Here is a 13402-nt window from a genome sequence, read left to right on the forward strand (position 1 = left end):
TGCCCTATCACCTTTCTGTGATTTACAGCTCATTGATTTTGTGAACTAGAGGTAGTTTTCTTGTTTAATAGTTCATCTGCTTTTTACCATGACCACAGCTTCTTAATATAAAGTACTAGAGATTTGTGAGAAGTTAACAGTATACCCCATTTCTCCAATCCTCAGAAGAAATTTGAAAACACTGTGGTCTAATACAGTATTTCAAGACCTGGACTCAGACTGCTTGTTGGTGCGTAAGCTTGTTAATGATAGACTGCTCTTGCTTTTTCATTTCTCTTACATTTATTCTATTGCTCCATTTTTATCTATTAATGGAGCAACAGACAGTGTAAATTTATTTCCTTGTATATCTTTAAACTTCTGTATTTCCTGATGTCATAATGCTTTCCTTCTTTCCACTATTTTTATACTGTTCTAGTTTTTCACAAAATCTTCCTGTTTGCCATCTACCATCTGCTTCCAGTCTGGCTTTTCAGGTTTGATAAATATCTCTGAATAGCCTCTTCCTTCTCTTTCTTCCCTTTCTCCCACAAGAAACCTTCTCTCAAATGCAGAGTGAAAGGCCTATGTTCCCTTGACCAATTAGTGATGTGATAGTGCTAGTTATTAGAAGTTTTGTGTGGATTATCTAACTAGATTTGTCATCCATGTAAATATGTAGGAGCTTCTCTCAAACACAAAAGATTTCACATGCCTCAGTGACTTTTCAGAAAGAGAGGTCCAGTACTTGGATTTCCTCTCTCCCACTATGCCACATACAGACCATGGTAAATGACCACAGTACTTGAAAGAAAATGTGACAAAGGTGCTGTAGCACAAGCTCTTTTGAGCGTAGGTGCTTCTCAGTCCACCTTGTGCATGTGTGGAAGAATCTTGAATTAGTCTTGGATCTGAAATCTCTTACCTACACAAAAAAGAGAGGGTACAGGAGAGAGCTGAAAACTTATCCCTGAATTGCCTGTCCTTTAGAGTGTTTATGCACACCTCTCCTGGTATATTTTTCTTAGAGTAGGTATCCAGGAGTCATTTTTGAGATGCTTATTTTCATTATTAATCAGTACTCAACTGTGTGCCTATTCAAGATGTTGAACATTCATATGTAGTTTTATAAGGCAATAATGCTTTGGGGTGCACAATGGGGCAAGACCCAGCTGTAGAATAACTTACTCTCACTAGCATCACTCTATGTCAGCTGCTCTCCCCTGTTATGGGACACATTTCAAGGGCTGATTTTCTGATGATGTGATGTGCTGGGTGTTACTAAGAAAAGGCACTTTCTCTGTTGTGTTGGATCTTTTGTTTTAACTTCCCATTTGGTTCCTGATCTTTTCTTCTGCTGTTTCTCTGTGTCTTTAATTTCCATCGTCCTTGTCTTCCTTTTCAAATGTCTCTTTCCCCTTGACCATGAGATTGCATTCTGCATAGATTCTTGCATTGTGCTCTTCACTTTGGTTTCTGAATGTCCTGCTTCTCCTCCAGTGTGGACTGCCTGTTTCAAGCATTAGTTGCAAGCAGTAGCTGTAGCATCTGTAGTGTAGTAAGAGAGTTGCTACCAAAATTAGCATCTACTGTGAGTGGCACTTCCATTAATCCCTGACAAGACAATGCATTATGCTGTCTTGAAGAGAGGGTGAGGATAAAGCACCATCTGTCTGGGACTGGGCATCTATTGAACAATTGTAACAGCACACAATGCTCCTTGTTGTGGACACGTGTTAAAGGCACCTTTCTCGATTACCAAACAGAGCCATTTTAAGTATTACAGAAAGGGAAACAGTACTGCTAGAAAATCCCAAACTTCAAAAGAGAAAAACTAAACCTCTTAAATATTTTAGAAGGTTTGTGTTTTTGTGCTTGGTACAGGTGGTTAGGAAATACATAACTACAGAGTGAAATCTGTCTTCTTCGTTCCTTTTTTTTTTTTTTTTTTTTTTTAAATTAAAAAAACCACATACAAAACCACAAAAAGAGCAGATAAAACCCCTAACCTCCAAACTCCCTAACTGACTGACAAAATGGAACAAGCCAAGTAAATACCAAAGCACAATAGTTTAGACAGGGCATTAGGGTGATGGCTGTGAAGAGTGAAATGGAAGGAGTAACTCTTCAGTCATGTGGGCTCTGGTGGAGTTACTTGCCCTGCAGCCTTGGAGGACGATGGTCGATGGTCGGTCTTTGGGTGTTGGGACTAGCTGAGTCAACAATAGGCAAGTGGCAGGGCCACATAACACTTGGTGCTTGTCCTGAGGGAGGGGATAGACAGCTGTATTTTCACTCTATAAAACACCGGGTCTTATGCTCAGGTAGCCTGAAGTTGTTGGATGTTATTGAAGGAAACCGTATCCGTTGTTTTTAGATCAGGTATGGTACTGTGATGGAATGCAGACTTCTAATACGTTGCCTGGCCAGTATGGTCATTCCCTGGTTATCACTGGGTGAATGGTTGTTGTTTACCAAACCTTCTTTCATCCAGCACCTTTCAGTACTGCACTGTACACTCTATGTATGCTAGATCATGTTCTGCCCATTCTTATTCACAGCTGGCTTGCAGAAATCTGTCTACAAATTTTCCCATGCTAATGCATTGAAAAATATCCTTATATTTTACATTACCTTTGGTCTAGCTTCACCTGGGTTATTTTTACCATTCTTTGGTTACCCTGTGTAACAGAGTTGGATGTTCTTCATCATCACCTGAGCAACTGAGGGAAATGCTCTTAAAAAGAGTACAATCACTTCCGTTCCCATTTTAGTCTTATAGGAAAAAATACCAGCAAACTATTGAATGGCAACACTCAAAGATCTTTCAGATTCTGGCAAATGGTGGTTTTATCCAGTATGGATATCCTATCCTTAGGAGGGATTTGTGCAGAGCCAGGAGTATATTAGAAGTGAAATGGGTTTAAATGGTGACCTTCATATTAGCCTCTCTATGAAGAGTTTTGCACAGGGATTGCTTGGCCCAGGTTCAAACTGGATGTTTGGGGTGGGAAGTATAATTCTGTCTCTAGATGTCCCTCTGGATAGAGGGAGCTGCTGTATGAACTGAGTGGAAGGGTGTGATCAAGTGTACACATGGAAGACATGGCAGCTTCATCCCATACAGCAAAATGCTTTGCTATGCAGTATCTGCTCCTGCCTTGGAGGCATAATGTCTTGTGCATTATGATATTTGCTCCAGTGCTGTCTGGTCCATTAAAGAGAGGAGGTCTGAACCTGTGCAAGGAGGAAGATGGCTGTAGGAGCCCCATAAAATACCACAAGAGCTGGGAACACTCCTAGGACCTCCAATGCATGGGATGGTGCTGGATGCTGCACTTGGGCCACAACAACCCCCAGCATCGCTACAGGATTGGGGAGGAGTGGCTGGAGAGCTGCCAGTCAGAGAGGGACCTGGGGGTGCTGATTGACAGCCGGCTGAACAGGAGCCAGCAGTGTGCCCAGGTGGCCAAAAAGGCCAATGGCATCCTGGCTTGTATCAGCAATAGCGTGGCCAGCAGGGACAGGGAAGGGATCTCATCCCTGTACTCGGCACTGGTGAGACTGCACCTCGATTCCTGTGTTCAGTTTTGGGCCCCTCACTACAAAAAGGACATTGAATGACTCGAGCGTGTCCAGAGGTCAATGAAGCTGGTGCAGGGTCTGGAGCACAGGTCGTATGGGGAGCGGCTGAGGGAACTGGGGGTGTTTAGTCTGGAGAAGAGGAGGCTGAAGGGAGACCTCATCGCCCTCTACAGCTACCTGAAAGGAGGTTGCAGAGAACAGGGGATGAGCCTCTTTAACCAAGTAATAAGTGATAGGACAAGAGGGAATGGCCTCAAGTTGTGCCAGGGAAGGTTTAGACTAGATGTCAGGAAGTATTTCTTTACAGAACGGGTTGTTAGGCATTGGAATGGGCTGCCCAGGGAGGTGGTGGAGTCCCCATCCCTGGAGGTGTTTGAGTAGGGTCGACATAGCGCTGAGGGATACGGTGTAGTTGAGAACTGTCAGTGCCAGGTTAACGGTTGGACTGGATGATTTTCAAGATCTTTTCCAACCTAGACGATTCTGTGATTTGCTGTTGTCCCTGGCAGCCTGTGGGAATGTGGACTTTACTTTCTCGACCTCCTTTCTTCTTTCTGGATCCACTGCCCACTAGTCTTGCTAGTCATAGCCTGCAAAGAGATATTCTCCTTGAGAGTTTTTTGAAGCATCCTGCCATCCTGAATAAAAGGACAAGCAGATGAAGCCAAACATCTCAGTGCTGGTAGAATTTTAAAATAAATAAATAAATAAATAAATAAATTTTTAAAAAGAAAAAAAAGGCACCTCTGTTTTGTCTACCAGATTTCTTCAAAAGACTGATGGTTTCACACAGTTCCAGCTGAGAAGCTGTATTCTTCACGACACTGTTGCAGCCATTTACCTAGCAACAGATTGAGATGTCTTGGAATGCTTTCTCTGAACAAATCAGACAGTGCAGTGGGGGGTGGTCCTGACTGCAGGTATTTATTCAGATTAATTAGTTACTTTAGGAAGAAAGCCCTCCTGGATAGTGTTTTAAAAGTATGTCTGTGGCCAGCTGAGCCAACAGTTGCTTGGGGTTCTGCTCCGAGTTTGTTCATTTACTTCTCAGCTCAGCAGAGGCTGGTATTGATGCAGACTCATGGAAGCAAGAGAAAGCATTCTGTCAAAACACTTCTCTAAGGCTGAGGGAGGTCCTCTGCCCAAAACCTTTAAAAGGTGCCTATACGCCACCTCCTACTGTATCTAAGCAGGCCGAGGGGTCAGTAGGCAGCGGGGAGGGAGAGGTCTGGCAGATGTGGGCATCTGGATGAGTAATAGAGGAAAACTGGGAAACATTTATTTCCAGATGGCCACTGTCATTATCCCTTTCCCCTCAGGAGGAAGTAGGAGCAATGAATGTGTTGTCTGAATCATGGCATCTATTTTAAAGCAGAAGCCCAGGGTAGCCTTGCAACCTACGTTGCTCCTGTTTTTTGTATCTGATAGAGGCTGGGCATGGTCAGATAAGAGTGGCAACTTGTTAAACAAGAAACCAATTTGCTCCACCCACCGAAGACTCTGGCCAACAAATAAATGCTTGAACGGATTTTCAGGTTATTTAGTCCTACTGTGAAGCCCTAGTTTGTTGAGAAAGGGTTACTTAGATATTGCCAGGCAGGCACTGCAGCCAGCCTTGCAGTGGCAAAAACCTGAAGAGAGTGTGTTGGTAGTGCCTATGATAGTATTGGTCCACTAAGTCAGGGAAGGGGGAGGAACAGCGTGACCCACAATGTTCTTTTTTTTGCTATCCTTTTTATTTCTAAATAAAAAACAAAATCATTGCTTAATTATTTTACCTACAATTCTCTTCCTGCCAAAGCAATGCCAATTTATTGATGAAGTGGCTGCATTAGTCAGCCAAACTCTTCCCTGCCTTGTGTTTTCGCATGATCAGAGACGTTTTCCTTCACCACATCACTCCTGAAAATGACATTAATTGTTCCTGTCTTGGCTTAAAAATAAAAATGGTGCAAGGGAAAAGGAAAGAAAAAAAGGCACGATGTCTGCCAGATGGTACTTAGTTTATCTGCAACTGTTCTTTGGGGTTTTGGACCATTTACGAAGGAAGTCTTTTTTCTTTACAGTCATCCCTTCCTTTTGTGAATCTGAGTTAAGCGGTCTTGAAGGAAAAGTTTGGCATTAGGGTCTCAGTACTTCCACTCCTAACCATCAACTGCACTCTCAGCTCAGCACCAGTGCCACATGAACAATTCAGGGTGGAATCTTAATTGGCATCAAAGTACCTTTAAACTAGTCTGACAGTGCAAATGGGGCCTTAAAGGCAGCTTGAGTGTAATTTACATCTGCTTGAAAGCTTCTTTATCCTTCCAGAGTTGTATGAAGGGACTTTTGTGTAAGTGAGAATTCTTTCTTGCCCTCCAGCAAGCCTGTGCGGTTATTTTTCCTTTTTTTTTTTTTTTTCTTTATTTTACCCTCTCTAAACAGTGGTTTGATGCTGTGTGTTGTTTGGATCTAAAATTCTTGAAAGGAAAAGTTTTGCAATGCATATTTATAACTACCTGAGTAATGATGATTTTTTGCATGTTAAAATTTTTGTCTTATTCCCAAGTTAGGCAAATACGGTCAAAACTCTTTCAGTTCTGTCCTTTGAATCTGCACAGGATGTGGTCCTTTTGTAACTAAAGGACAACCCACAAATGTTTAGAAGGGTTTTCTGCCTCTTTGTGCAATCCTAGAAATAGATGTTATTGAGGTATGATTTATTCAGAGGGCCAGCATGCTTCAAAAGTGTCTCTCAAACCACAGGAGAATGTGTGCTTATCCACACGTTTTCCTGTACAGATGGATTAGCTTGAGATGCTGTGTGAAGGCCTTCATAATATTTCCCTTGCTGAATAGTCATCAGATGTCTGTGTCTGACTGCTGTTCAGCTGATGTGCTTTTGAGCTTTTAGTTGCAGCAGGTTGCCACACTGTTGGTTTTCATGGTCTCTTGGGAGCTATTTGAGCACTCTGGCTCTTTTTTTTTTTTTTTTTTTTTCCTTTTCATGGAAGGAGTGTCTCATGGCACTGCTGTCATGACATACCTAGACTGGTGCCATTGCTCTTGGATTTCCAAAGAAACCTAAGCCTTTCCCAAAGCTGAAATCCTGTGGGGAAGTCTTGTTTACCTGCTGTTCCTTTAGGACAGTGGGTAGTGGCAGCAAACGGATACATTTTGGAAGAATTTTAAAAATGACAAGCCTCTAAATTGCATGCATTTTTGCTGTTATATGTTCAATCATGGTTCTTATGCAGTGTTTACGCTGAGACAGAATTCCTCTTGCAAGTTGAGAAACCTTTCCCCATGACCACACCGGACAGCTGCTTCCGATATAGACCACCAGCATCTGCTTTTTCATGTCTGATGTTAGATTAGAAAGAGATGTTGCTGTCATATAGGGCTGGACTTTCTAAACTGGCTAGTAAGAGACTTTTTTTCTTTTTAAGCTATAATTGCATTTGCAAGTTGATGTCTCTTAAGGCTTACAGGCAATCAAGTTCCCCATCAAAATGCCCCTCGCTTAGTTATAATGCAGCTTCTTTCTTGAGCATTGAAATGTGAGACTGATTCTCCTGTTCTGTTAACCATTTTTTTTTCTGAAGATGTTCCATTTTGATTGCTCAGCACCAATCATGCAAAAATTTTCTGTTTGATGCAAGAGTTTTTGTCCTTTAATATACGTCAGCTTTAGATCAACGTGAAGGTAAAAATCAGCATAAAAAGAAGATGGAGGTTAACACCTGGCACAGATAGACCCAAGAGTCTTACCATCAAACAGCACTACTAAGCTTTATGATCAGGCATTCCTGTCAGTACATGGGCTGTATTTACAGGGTATTGTCATGAAAATTGACATTTTTTGCCTAACCATAGCTTTTCCTGTGCACAGCTGTAAGGAAAAATTCAGTCCTGATGGTTATGATACCAACAAATGTTTGTGTCCTTATCTTGCCATAAGTTGTGTGTTGTTGTAATAACAGTCTTCAAAGGGGGTGAGTGTCTGCTATAGGGGCTTGGTGCAGCCTTTTTGGCCCGACCACTTAGGCTATATTCAGAGACCTTTGCCTCATTCTATCAGGAGGATAATTTGGTTGTAAGAGTCAGACAGCTGCATGATGTAAAGTCCTTTTTCAGTGAACACAGAACTGATTTTCTTGTGCAGAAGTTCAAGCAAGTCTGCACAGTGGACATTTTGATTTTGTTGCTTTTATTTTTGCTAGCCTTTTGTCTCATAGCAACACAAAGATTTAACTGTTTCTGTATTTTGCCAGCATCTAGGGGACCCTTCAACCCACAAGGCTTAACCTCTGTTTACTTTTTCTTCATGGTCTTCAGTAGTTGCTTCCAATACATGGAGATGCATAAAATACATGAAAAAACATTAATTGCTCTTTCCACTTAGCTTAGCTTGGAAGAGAAGTGTTTAAGCACCGTCAGCTGAAACATCAGGTGCTGATCTCAGATTTGAGGTTGTCTTGTAGATCAAAGACCTGTGAGCTCAGTCATTACAACAAAGCGTTAATTTTGTAATTTAATTTCTCAGTCACGTATACGTATTTTAAAGGGCTTTTTTCCTCTAACGTTAAAAATGGGTTAAATATTGGGAAGAGGTAAAGGGTTTGTAAAAGCTTAAATGCAGGGATTTGCAACTTTTCTTCACTGTGGATCCCTAAAACTTTTCTATGGGACTGGCAGACCCTTCAGAAATGTCAAGTGTACGCAACTGCTCTCTATCTTAGATGCTTGTTTTTCATAGTCATCTTGGAAGGGAAGTAGTCCACAAACCAATTCCCCGTGGTGTCCTCTACCCCTTTCATCTGCAGGACAAGGTTGAAGATCATGGCTAGAGTAGAAAAAAGTCAGTTCTGTTCATTTCTGGGTAAGTTATGTTACTGTCGGTTTGTCGTGTTAGATTTGACCTTTACTAGATTGTACAAAGCTATTACAAGCAAATTATTGTTTACAGAGAAAATAATGTATTTCTGAATGATAATCTATATGGACTTCACACTCACTTGAGACTGTAGCTTTCTGAGTGATTGAAATAGAAATTATTGATTTATATAAAACTAGTGGGAAATTAAGAACGAGGGCTTGTTTTCTTATAATTTCTGTAATGCTGATCTTTAACAGCTCAGAAGGCTCCAGCTGTGTAAAAGCACTCTAGTAGTCAGGGTCAGCTTTTAATGTCTCAATGTGTAAAACAGTAATTACTTTAAATTTCTGACTATGAATTTCACAAGATCTACAACAGCAATAAAGAGCTGGAAATGTTCTGGAAGTTAATGATAGGCCAAGTGAAGTGTAATATTTCTCAAGAAATCTGATGATGTCACCTTCTGCTGCAGTTTCTTCTTCATTATCAGCTCACTAAGGTTTGAATGAGGCAGTATTTCATGAGGTGTTCCTTAAGAGTTCCCTTGAGCAAAGCTAGCAGGAGATGGTGGTGGACACTGAGGCTCAAATTCTGGGGGCCCCACACAAAATCTCTGATGTCTAATATTTTTTTATTAGCTGCCTATAACCAGTAAGAAACATCCAGCACTGAAACATGGAAGGCATATCAATTCCAAGTGCTGAATTGGTGCGCTAGCTGTGTCTTAGAAAGGGCTGGACAGTTGCAGGCACTGCCTGAAAAACAAGGTCCTGATCACTTGAGTTCATCAGCTGTCTTATATTGTGTCTTTTGAAAGAGCTAAAGATTTTATGAGCCCTAATTCAGTTGGAGTTCTGGTAGCTGAATTCTGCCATAATTTGCCATGCACTTAAATGCTGTCATACACTGATCAGATGCATTGTTAGTCTGGTATTTTTTAACCCATGGTAAGATACACTATTGCAAATCATATTTTGCTCTCATACTGCTTTTCATTCATAGATCTCAAACTGGCTGCATGGATGTGACAACTCCTTTGTGTGGAACTTATACTTTAAAGCATAGTTTTAAATTATAATGATCCCTCCGGTGGTAGACTGCAGAACTGTACTGTTCTGTAAGATTCTTTTCAATGAAAGCAAACTCCTCTCACTGACTCCCTAATGATTAGTTTGCTAACTTACTAAATATCTTCCATGTCAACTTACTTTAAACAATGAACCTTGTGATCCTGAGGTGCTACCTACGAGGGTTTGAAAGAATTTTTTTCTCTGTGTTCTTTCTAAAAGTAGCAAAATTCTGGCATGATAGCCTGGTGCTGAGCCCTGCTTATGTCTTTGGTGTTAAGCTGATCAGCAGCTTTGGGAACAGGAGGGAATTTTCCTGCAGGGCAGATGGGAAGGAGTAGTTGTTGGTTGAGGTTTTCCTTATTTGTGATGCTACTGAGAATTTTCATTGCTTTTGAAGTGAACAAGATGGTGGCAATGACTTCTGTCCCTCTCCTGCTGTTTTCTTTTGACATGTTGCAGTTGTGGGTCTGTCTTTGTTAGCCCTTACGTTTATGAAGCATTCTCATGCTGTACCTGTATGCTGTACAAAGAGCTCCCAAAACTTCTGAGATCATGAGCATTGCCTGGTCCCAGGAGTATCATACCTCAGAGACCTTTATAAGGAGGACCCCCCCACTTTGTCCTTGTTTGGTTGTCCTTGCAGGTGATCAGACATGTCTCCTGACATCATGTCATTCTCCAGGATCCCCTCTCTGTCTTAGTTTGGCCTTTAATTTAGGTACTGCAAATAGGAGGGCATTGTCCCTAGAAGTTCTGCAGTCCATGGAGGGAGATATGAAACAAAAGCTATTGCAGGGACGCCAGGCTGCTTTCTGTGGAGGATTGTTTTATCTTCTGACCATCCAGGCAGCCCTGTGAGACCTCCTAGGCATCTTGCAGACTCTGAAGTTACTGAGTACAGATACCTCACTCCTTCATTATCTGTTTCACAGTGTTTAATGACTGATTTTGCAGTGCTCTTTTAATGCTGCTGAATTCACATGCAGAACCAGAGAGCAACTGTGATTTAGTAGGTTAATTTTATGACTGCGAAGCAAAAATGTTTGTTGTAGCTCAGTCACATTAACATTTTAGAATATGAAATAAAAATAGCTGTTTCCAATAGAAACAGTGGACACTAACATAGAAATAATGAATGACACATGCCACAGGAAATGTATTGGTTTTGGCATGTATTGGAGTACTAGTAGGTGTTCTTCTTATGTCTCAAGCCGCACTAGCTTGCAGCATTACCAGAATTCCATTAGCAGCCTTTTTAACATGGTGTTTTTTCTGTTACTGCATTATCCGCTTGTAGTTGTTCAATATTTAATTTATAAGTCAAGTGTGTGGTTTGGGTCTTTTAATTCATTTTGGGGTGGTTTATTTGGAGTTTTTGTTTATTTGTGTTTGCTTTTTTTAAAATGAGGTTTCTTCTGTAATTTGGTCCACAGGGGTGGTTAGAACCATTTCTCAAAATTCTCCCAGCGGAAACTGAAAGTTGCTAGTCTCTAGCAGTTGTTACATACACAGTCTGCATTTCTGGCTGTCCATATCCTAGCAGCTGATTGTTTCTGTCAAGTTCCATCACCCTGGGCAGTGATTGACACATTTGCTGGCAGATTCAGCAGAGAGGTCAGTGATGGAGCAGGGATGGAGCAGGGGCTGTCTGCAGGGGTGTACCGGTAGACAAGGTTGAGCTTCACTGCAAAGGCAGCCTGGGGAGTCTACCACGGTGGCAGACTGAGTGCTTACTCGTTATCTGGACAGAGCACTTCAGTCTCCAGTCTTGTCAAGCTGTCACCTTTCATCAGCAATAAATCTGCTTGCTAAATAAATGCAAAAGGTAATACAACATTTTTATTAGTCATGACAAATGCTTGTCTTAGGAGAGTTAAGAAAATAATGACTTGATTTAAATATTTATTAAATCAAGTAATTTTTGAGGCATCTTTAAGACTTGAAGGTATTTTATGATATGATAGAACAAGTGCATAATTCATGTTATATATTACACCAGTGTTACTCAGAAGAAATAAACCGATTCTCACTTTAATGGTTTTAATTTTAAGCTAGCCTGGCATTGCATGTTAACAGCATTTTTGTCCAATTCCTCAGTCTGCTCTCTCTTGTCAATGCCATCTGCTTGCTTGTTTTACCATCTCTTTAAAAACCAGGTGATTTTTGCCATCTTCACCCTCCTCCTCAGTATGTCCAGCAGTCGTCCCATTTGGGGTTAGTGTGCTAAGCAATATTCATATGTTTATGCAAATGTGTTCCCTATTCTAAAGAACCTTTCTCCATTTCTAGTTCAATAGCTTCTAAGCCTTCCAGTACCCTGGCTTACAGCACTGAATTATTTTACTGTAGTCTAATCTGCTTGTTATGCCAGCTGGTTTTGTTGATCTGTAATGTATTCATTTATGCAATAGGTTCTACTCTAGCAAAGCACTTGATTTTAAGTGTGCAGGTAGACTTGGTGAAAAGAATGTGATTAGCTCAAAGCTAAGCACCTGTCTAAATACTTTGCTGGATTGGAGGCTTAGAAAAGAAAGGAAAAGATTGGTCTAATTATATTGAATGTGTTTTGGAGCTGCTTTGTCCTAATAGCTTTATCACCAGGCCAACCTCTGGTTATGGATGCTCAACATAGAAGATGTATCTCTGCCTCTTAAGAAGTAACTTCAGGGAAACCATGTCTTTAAAATACTGTATGTAGAAGGCAATGAAAAGCTGGTGTCACTGGTTCATTTGATTTTCATGTGTGTAAGGACAACAAAATTTTTATACAAGTCCGAACTGCAGTAGCCCACAGAATAAATGTGGCAGTGGGACCAGGTCGGTGAAAAAGGAGGAAAAAGATAAAATGAATGACAGAAGGGATAAATTCTGCTCTGCTATTCATTTGGGATGAGCCAATATTAGAACTACTGGGGGAAAAAAAAAGAAGGTTGTAAACCAGTGAAAAGGAAATTAGAAGAAAAGATGTACATGTATTTTTCCAGTTCTAGCTCTTACCTGTCAGTGTTTGTCTTTTTCCATCCCTCAAATCTGTGCCCTCACTCCCACAGATGCCAAATGGATTTGCAGGACTTCGTTTAACTCATGATTGCTGTAAAACTGCCCTAAATTCAATGTGATAAGAATTACTGCTACTGCTTTCCCAAGTAAGAATTTAGCTGGACTGAGTTTTTGCTTTTCCCACTGCTGTGTAGTCAGGGCACGAGGCATTGTCAAGACCAGAAAGCCACGCACAACCCAGGGTGTTTTCAAAGAAAGGGACATTTGTTGAGTCGTCTTTGCACTCCCTTCCTCTTCTGCGGTGTTTGGTTTGGATGTGTTGTTTCTGAAACCATAACAATCTCCTTGTGGAATTCACACTGTGAAGTTTCCTGTGTGTTATTTTTTCAGAGGCAAGGCTATACTATGGCTTGCTTTCCCCCTTGTTCCTCCCCACGTGAGCTTTTGGCATCTTTATCAAGAATGGCACTTGAACAAATGCTTAACTTGATTGCGCTGCCTAGACTCAAAGACAGAAATGGGCTTAGGCACTCTTGAAAAAGTATGAACTGAGGCAGATGTTTAATGCTTTCGAAGATGCAAACCAAGTAAGTGCTTTCCCAGAAAGATTACTCATAATTGGTTTTTACTATATATATATCATGATAAGGAGAGGGAGGAAAAAAGGAGGAAATAGCTGCATAGTTGTACATTTGAAACAACTTCTCATGTTTGTGGTCACTTGCCACCATGGTGTTTTTAGCTGAATGTAGCCTATACGTAGGGCAATACAGAATCCCAGTTTTTTGTCTCCCTTCTTTTTAATGGGCGTGGGATGGACAGTAGCAGGCAGTGAGCAGCTCCTGGCTCTGTGCACAGCTCTGTCCCGCCTTGCTGTGAGCCTTTGTTCACTTTGCCTATCTTTGCC

At 41.1% G+C, this 13402-nt stretch overlaps 1 protein-coding gene across 4 annotated transcripts in view; it reads left to right on the top strand.

Annotated features, from left to right (window-relative positions):
• The window catches only part of DGKI (diacylglycerol kinase iota), a 220834-nt gene that overhangs the window by 190590 nt on the left and 16842 nt on the right, over positions 1–13402 (top strand). Inside the window, exon 29 of one of the 4 annotated variants that reach the window (XM_074902030.1) lies at positions 12546–12777. The exons of the other annotated variants lie outside the window; for them this stretch is intronic. Within the exon in view, the coding sequence (XP_074758131.1) occupies positions 12546–12583 (38 nt within the window). The 3' untranslated portion in view covers positions 12584–12777. Of the gene's footprint in view, positions 1–12545; positions 12778–13402 lie in introns of those variants that run through there. 4 annotated transcript variants of the gene reach the window in all.

This window comes from Athene noctua, chromosome 3, assembly GCF_965140245.1.
Source record: "Athene noctua chromosome 3, bAthNoc1.hap1.1, whole genome shotgun sequence".
Taxonomy (NCBI): Eukaryota; Metazoa; Chordata; class Aves; order Strigiformes; family Strigidae; genus Athene; species Athene noctua.